Source organism: Maniola hyperantus, chromosome 24, assembly GCF_902806685.2.
Source record: "Maniola hyperantus chromosome 24, iAphHyp1.2, whole genome shotgun sequence".
Lineage (NCBI taxonomy): Eukaryota > Metazoa > Arthropoda > Insecta > Lepidoptera > Nymphalidae > Maniola > Maniola hyperantus.
The window spans coordinates 7142794-7151122 of NC_048559.1; the positions used below are offsets into that span (position 1 = coordinate 7142794).

At 38.6% G+C, this 8329-nt stretch overlaps 1 protein-coding gene across 1 annotated transcript; it reads left to right on the forward strand.

Annotated features, from left to right (window-relative positions):
- The first annotated feature begins 1075 nt into the window (after positions 1–1075).
- Positions 1076–8046, forward strand: Crz (Corazonin). Its single transcript, XM_034981391.2, has 3 exons — positions 1076–1194; positions 5344–5557; positions 6581–8046. Exons 2-3 carry the CDS (start codon positions 5357–5359, stop codon positions 6683–6685), a joined length of 306 nt encoding a protein of 101 aa, XP_034837282.1. The 5' UTR covers positions 1076–1194; positions 5344–5356; the 3' UTR covers positions 6686–8046.
- Positions 8047–8329: the final 283 nt, after the last annotated feature.

The window sequence follows — 8329 nt, forward strand, 5'->3', positions numbered from 1 at the left end:
TCCCACTGTAATCTTACTCGGTGTCACCGGGCTCAAGTTCCTAGTTCCAGGGAAATGGGGAATAGTAACTCGGCATGTATTGGCACACTGTGCGTTGTGGAACCTCTACAATGGTAGCACAAAATGGTAAAGGTGTCACTTTGGGCAGATGCACTTATAAGTCCCGCAAATTGCTGTTGCGCTGGAACCATGTCTCATTAACGTCAAAATGCCGTCATTTTGACATCAGCTGAAATAAAAATAGACCATCAACAAAAAAAATGTACTGGTTGCACGAAACTTCAGTCTAGTGCTGACGTCACTAAAATGGCGGCCACGCGCATTAGCAATTTCGGGACTTATATTGATATTGCTAAAGGATGGTTAAGGTTTGTTAAGGTAAATCAATTAAAGCATATTAAGTAAAATTTTAATATTTCAAGAAAAGAAGAAGTTATAAAATCTGTCCGTAATCAGTCTGTAAAAGGATGGTAAATTTTGAGAAAGAACTCGCCATATTTGCTCTAATATATTATTAACTAGCAGCTGATAGCTGATTCGCCTGCGTGGATTTAGGTTATTAAAAATCCCGTGGGAACTTTTGATTTTATCGGACAAAAAGTAGCCTATCCGTAGTTGCCCGTCCATGGGATGTAAATATGTACATTGAAAAGTTAGATCCTTTAAAGATCCCGTGGGATCATCACGATTTAGGAATGCAAACACGCACATGGACTGTGGAACCAACTCCCATCGGCGGTGTTCCCACTAGATTACAACATGGGGTTATTCAAGCGGCGGACCAACAAATTCCTAAGAGGCCGGCAACGCATCGGCGGTTCCTCTGGTGCTGCAAATGTTCATGGGCGGCGGTAATCACTTAACATCAGGTGACCCGCCCGCTCGTTTGCTCGCTATCTCTATTTTAAAAAAAATGCAATTCCTTACAGCATCAGGGTTGAGGAGGTGGGCCTTGCCTATCTGTTTTAAAATATTTTTGATTTTACCCTATTTTCATGTGGGTGTAAATTTGCGACCACTGTAGAACGGGTGGATCTGTATAAAAGGGGTAAGTTAGAATGATCTAGTGTAGTCAGCCGATAACCGACCGACGGATCGGAACAAATATCAGATTGTTTGAATATTCACTTTTGCATAATAATATTTTCGAAGTTTAGTTTGTGCAAGTGGTAGAAGTCATAAAATCATCCGAAGGTAACTTTTCCATTATACCTTACTACTTACTTCATCATCATCGTGATCTCACTACAGAACACGGATCTCCTCTCATAGTGAGAAGGGTTTTGGCCATAGTCTACCACGCTGGCCATGTGCGGATTGGTAGACTTCACACACCTTTGAGAACATTATGGAGAACTCTCAGGCATGCAGGTTTCCTCACGCTGTTTTCCTTCACCGTTAAAGCAAGTAATAGTTTAATTACTTAAAAAAAAAGAATTTTCAAAATCGGTCCAGGCGTTTTTGAGTAATTGGGGAACATACATAAAAAAAAAAAATAAAAAAAAAAAAGATTCCGACGAATTGAGAACCTCCTCCTTTTTTTGAAGTCGGTTAAAAACGCACATAACTGCGAAAAGTTAGAGATGCGTTCCCGGCATTGAACCTCCGGCCTCCGATTGGGAGGCGGACGTCCTAACCACTAGGCTACCACAGCTAAAAAGATATTGTTTACTGATTTTTCATAGGTAGGTTACTCTTTGTGTTCAGAATTCAATTAGGTACCCTTTCCAACACCTACTAACAATATTATCTGCACACCATATTATTCTTTTTAATATTGTGTCGAGTTACGAGGTGTTAACTTATTGAGAAATGATTCGATCGTGTGGGGTTATATCTATATCGAATAGCAATTTAAATAATCTACATAAAAAGAAAAGGTGACTGACTGACTGACTGATCTATCAACACACAGCTCAAACTATTGGACGGATTTGGCTGAAATTTGGCGTGCAGATAGCTATTATGAGTTATGACGTCCGCTTAGAAAGGATTTTGAAAATTCAACGCCTAAGGGGATAAAATAGGGGTTTGAAATTTGTGTAGTCCACGCGGACGAAGTCGCGGGTTACATTCAAGAGACATTATGCCCAGCAGGGAATTGATGACGACGATCATATCTTTAGATCATATTGATGATGATGATAATAAAAAAAACATCCGGGAATCGAACTCGGAATCTATCGATTACAAGCCAAAAGTCTACGGCACTGCGCCAAAGAATTTATCAACGTTATTATAACAGCTATTAGATACGTATTGCATGGGGACATTCGATCCACCTGTATGACTTTTACCTCCCCTTTGTTATCATATCATTTCTCACTAACGTAACGATCTCTCACATAATACTTCCACAAGGATCGTGTAAGGATATTGTTAGTGTTTTGTACAGGCGATTTGTTTCAAATAAGAATGGATATGGTTCATAGTTTATGGAGACTCGTCATGTTTCTGCTTATTTTTAGACAAATATAAGCTAAAGGTAGGTAGGTACGCTTAACAAAACTAAGTACCTTTATAACGGTGATAGCTTAGTGGCTAAGACGTCAGCCTTCTATTTGAAGGGTCCGAGGTTCGATTCTAACATTTCGGAGTTCAAATATCACTTGCTTTAACGGTGAAAGAAAACATCGTGAGGAAACATGTCTGAGAGTTCTGCATAGTATTCTCAAAATGTCAAAATGTGTGAAGTCTGCCAATCCGCACTTAGCCAGCGTGGTAGACTATGGCTAAAACCCTCCTCACTTTGAGAGGAATTTAATTTATAAGTTTAAGTTAAAATAAAATTACTTATTAGTCATAAATTAGGCTAGATCGTAATAAAATTGAGTAGCTAATTGGCACTCATTAAAAAAAAAACTTTGAGAGGAGACCCGTGCTCTGTAAAGAGTCGACGATGGGTTGATCATGATGATGACGATGATGAGTATTGTGGTGTCTATAAATTCTAAGACCCCTTTTACTCTAAAAGTAGGTACCACAGGTAGGTACCTCAATGTATATTTATTTATCCGTTCAGTACCACTTATTTCGCGTAAAAGAAATCAATTGAGAGTCCGTGCTAACTACAGGACAAATGGAAAGGGGAGAGCAACATGCGTACTCGAATAACAGGACAACTACAAATTAGATACTTTTCTTTCTTTTCTTTTCAACTCGATTTTACCCTCTTGTTTTTCTTTTTAACCGATACTAACAGGTTTAACTGGATATCTACGATCTTGACTGTTTTACGTTCGTTGTCGTCAGTCTTTGTCCTAATCCCCATTGCTGCGGGTCGTAGTCCCTTCTTTTAATTTTTTTATGGTTCCGTATATCAAAAGGAAAAAGGAACCCTATAGGATCACTTTGTTGTCTGTCTGTCAAGAAAACCTACTACTTCCCGTTGACCTAGAATAATGAAATTTGGTTGGTAGGTAGGTCTTATAGCATAAGTATAGGAATAAATCCGAAAACCGTGAGTTTGTGGTTGCATCACAAAAAATTAAAATGTGTACATGAAAAAATAACTAGTATTTTTAATTTTCAAAGTAAAATAACTGTGCCAAGTGGGGTATCATAATGAAAGAACCTGTACATTCTAAAACAGATTTTTATTTATTTATATTATGATAATCGTTTTTAATTTTTCGTGCAAAATGTCGAAAAAATACGACTGTAGTACGGAACCCTGGGTGCGCGAGTATGACTCGCACTTAGCTGATTTTTTAAAGAATATTAAGTAGTCAAGTTTCTTATGCTGACTAATATTCCCCTTTCCCTCCAAATAAGCGTAAAGCTTGTGGTAGGAGTAGGTGCGACAATAGCGCAACGGGTGGGATTTGAACCGGCAAACTTTCGGATTTCAGTCCACTCCTTTAACCGTTGAGCTATCGAGACTCCATTACAAGGTAGCCATGATAGCCACGAGCTCATTTGACATTGGTTGGTTTTACATTGCTGCTCCACTGAGTGATGTAAAAATATTTTTTGATACAAAACCTTCAATGGATAAAAATGAAATGTCAAATGAGCTCAACGGCTATCGTTTCATGTTAGACACTGAATTAGCGAATCAATGGACTGGTGGTAAGTCATAAAGGTGGTAGCGTACTAACTTGAAGGCAGTTTTAGTTACACCCAAGGGGTGGGCTCCTTGGTACGATTTACCGCCATCCGAGCGATCACGCGCCAACACGAGCCAACATCGGCAAACATCGTCCAACATGTACGAGCTACCTCTCCACACGTGGAAGGTTGGACGAACAACCCTCCACCTCCCATGGCCCCACCAACTCCTCGGTTATATGGGCCGAATCGCGGGAGGGCGCCCGTTCGGTACTACTTGCTTTTGGCGTTTTCCCGGGGCGCCTTCTTGACTTCCTACAATTTTTTTTTGGACTAACGTAATTAGAGTGTTGGCCGTCTGTCTGGAGCCGGCATAAGAAATTAGGTGCGTGCCCAGGGTCGAACCCCTACCCTCCGTCTAGGAGACGGACTTCTTAGCTAACTGCTATCACGGCTAGGTTACCAAATTGAGGTATTTGTTACTTTGTGAGTTTATATTTTTGAAGTCGGTTAAAATTCAATAACAGGGCGCAAACATAGTCGTTTACTTTCAAAATATTTCCTAATATAATAAATAGGTAGGTACATAAACGACGAGCACTTTCCCTACGCCTAAATAAAAGTAAACATTTAAGAGGGTATCTACCATACACTGAAAAAATATTTTAATGCTATTTTTAGGGTTTCACATTCGGAGGGTACCAACGGGACGGGACCCTATTACTAAGCCTTCGCTGTGGGCACACGAGTACCTAGATTTTCCTACTCTGTGCTGTGAGTCCGTGTCCGTCCGTTCGTCCGTCTTTTTATCAGCAGACTGTATCTCGTGAACATTATACCAATGTACCTACTCTGAGCTCATGAACCGTTATAGGGGACTTGAAATATATTTTTCAATTTTATTTTTACTATTACCGCTATAACATAATAAATAATAATGCAAATACGCGCAAAGTAATAAAAAAATCAAAATGGCCGCCATTCAGAAAAAATAAAAAGGTTACCTACTGGTATGATTACAGTCAGCGCTCAGGCGCTCATTTTGCAAAAACACCCCGTCGGAAATATCTGGCACCTCGCTGGAATGCGCATCTCCTCGTGCTTCCCCGCAGCTTGCCCATTTTCGCCTATCCAGTACCCAAAGAGTACCTATATAAACACTATGTTCTACCAGTACCGTTGCCAGTACCAGTGCCAGTACCGTTGTCAACGCAAGCACGTTGCATGACGTCATTAAGGCAGGGTCTCAGATATTTCCGACGGGTTGTACTTAGTAATTATTTTTCTCTCCAGGTTACATACAAGCATGTTAGTAAACCTTACCGTTCTATTCCTCTTCGTCACAATGACGTCCGTGGCATCGCAAACGTTCCAATACTCGCGGGGCTGGACAAACGGGAAGCGGGACGGACACAAGCGAGATGACGTGAGCTTGGAGAAGGTTCTCTCGCCGTGTCAGATGAATAAACTCAAGTATTTGCTGGAAGGAAGGCCGGTAACCGAAAGAGTAAGTAGTACTATAGCCGCCTATAGCTAAAAAATAATAGCTCATTTCTTATAAGATTTGGAACACCCTTCCAGCATCAGTTTTCCCCTCCAATTATAATATGGGTATCTTTAAGTCAAGAGTGAAAAGGCATCTTCTAGACAAGCGCGCTCGATCTTAGGTTGCATCACCACTTGCCACTAGGTCTGATTGCAGCCAAGCGCTAGACTATGAATTAAAAAAAACAACGTGCACAAGTAGAGCATAATGATGATGATGTACCATTAATTAATGACGTAGGTTGACCGTTGTCTATTAAAAATACTAGGTAATGCCCGCGGCTTCGTCCGCGTGGAATTAGGTTTTTAAAAATTCCATACGAACTCTTTGATTTTCCGAGATAAAAAGTAGCCTATGTGATGTCCCTTTCCAGGTCTTTAACCATACCCATGCAAAAAATCACGGCAATCCGTTGCACCGTTGCGACGTGATTGAAGGAAACCAACAAACCAAAAAACCAACAAACCAACAAACAAACACACTTTCACATTTATATTAGGGGTAGTAATTTCGCCTGAAGTGGTGTGGCCGCTGAGGTAGATGTGTGAAATGGAAAGCGCGCACCTACTGGTAAGTTTAGAAAGAGGTGACTCCAGCACAATAAACCAGCAACCTCAAGAACATCATCATTATCATCAACCAAAAGACGTCCACTGCTGGACATAGGTCTCTTGTAGGGACCTCCACACGCCACGGTCTTGCGCCGCCTAGATCCAGCGACTCCCTGCGACTCGTCTGATGTCGTCCGTCCACCTGGTGGGGGGTCTTCCAACGCTGCGTCTTCCGGTGCGAGGTCGCCATTCCAGCACCTTGGGACCCCAACGTCTATCGGTTGTACGAACTATGTGCCCTGCCCATTGCCACTTCAGCTTCGCAACGCGTTGAGCTATGTCGGTTACTCTAGTTCTCCTACGGATCTCCTCATTTCTGGATTAGGATTAGGATATTCAAGTAAAAAAGGTACTATATATATTTCTGTTTCAGTTACTAACACCGTGCGACTATAATACTAAAGAAGATGACATTGAACTACCGAGACGGTACAACACGGATCGAACTCCAGACCCTCTCTACGATGCGTTCCAATAAGCAAAACCAAAAAGTTTAAAAACAGTGTCAAATCACCAAATATGAGATTTTATAGTTAACTTTATGATTAAGGTATTTTATAGTGTAAGTAGGTAAAAGTTCACTATTAAAATAAATTAATATTATGCTATAAGAAAAGAAAATTAATTTAACTAATACGCATTTAACTATATAGGTATTCTTTTTTTATTTCATACAAAATAAAGATAAACAGATTAAATAGTAGGTGCCTATACTTATTAGTATCAAGTCATACAAGGAAAATGTGATTTCTGAACAGTTATTTATTTAAGGAGCTGATGAACAAAATGGTGTAAGTAATTACACTTCTAATTAAATAAAAATCTATAGTACTTAAATACAAATATGTACTCATTTACAGAAGCTGTGGTAGCCCAGTGGTTAGGACGTCCGCCTTTCAATCGGAGGTCGGGGGTTCGATCCCGGGCACGCACCTCTAACTTTTTTAAGTTAACGTTTTAAGTAATTAAAATATCACTTGCTTTAACGGTGAAGGAAAACATCGTGAGGAAACCTGCATGCCTGAGAGTTCTCCATAATGTTCTCAAAGGTGTGTGAAGTCTGCCAATCCGCACTTGGTCAGCGTGGTAGACTATGGCCAAAACCCTTCTCACTCTGAGAGGAGACCCGTGCTCTGTAGTGAGCCGGCGATGGGTTGATCATGATGATGATGACTCATTTACAAGCAAAACTGGAAAACTGCCTAGTCAAAATCAAACTCATTTCGAAACAAACCGGCTGGAAAATAGTCCCAGGATTTTGATGAAAACTGTACAGTTTCAACAGTTTTCATAAGGTTTTTGCTTCTTCTGTAAAATTTTATTTCGTATAACTTTTTGTTCGCCAGCTTCTCATTTAATGTAAAAATATATCTAATTTTTAGTAATTAATAGTAATACTCATTAAATATACATATTTTAATTTATTTGGTCTAGTTTTTGGATCTTAATTTATTCTTATTCAAATAAAATATGTTTATATTATATTATTCTTATGAATCAATGCATAAGCGTGGCTGGCTTTATGCATCGATATATTTCCATAGGTAGCCGAAATAAATAAAATATAATAATATTAGTAGGTAGCTTTAATTTTAAAAAGTTAATTGTTCCTACATTTCAATTGTATTGTTCATAAATTGTAATATTTAATTGTTTTATTCAAAATCTACACTTAAATCTGCTTTCATTTTACATTAATTTTTTTATTCTATGTAACTATAATAATTATTAATTACAAAAATGTCGTCTCTATAGATTTTTTGTTTGAACTTCTCAAGCGATTAGGAGCTCTACTTCGTTAAGTAGTAAGTAACTACAATAAAATTATTATTACGATAAAATATTTTTAAAAACACACAAATTACTATAATATGGTATACTATATTATTGTTATTATACCTTCCTATTATTAATAAGTACGTAAATATTTTAATTCGAAAAGTCGAATTAAACTTGGTTCATATTCATATTAGTAAATAGTAATAAAATACGCATTGTATAAAAAATATATTAAACACAAATTAAGTTATTTTACTCATTTATTACGAATTCAAACCCAAAAACCTCCCTCTTGATTCTAGAACGCATATCTGAATTTGACTCAATAGGGAATCGAATGCAG

What these genes read in the sequence shown, in the direction of transcription:
- Crz (XM_034981391.2), top strand. Translation starts at nt 5,357, where the DNA reads ATGTTAGTAAACCTTACCGTTCTATTCCTCTTCGTCACAATGACGTCC. An exon ending in GAAGGCCGGTAACCGAAAGA is followed by an intron (nt 5,558 to 6,580) that starts GTAAGTAGTACT and finishes TTTCTGTTTCAG; the next exon opens with TTACTAACACCGTGCGACTA.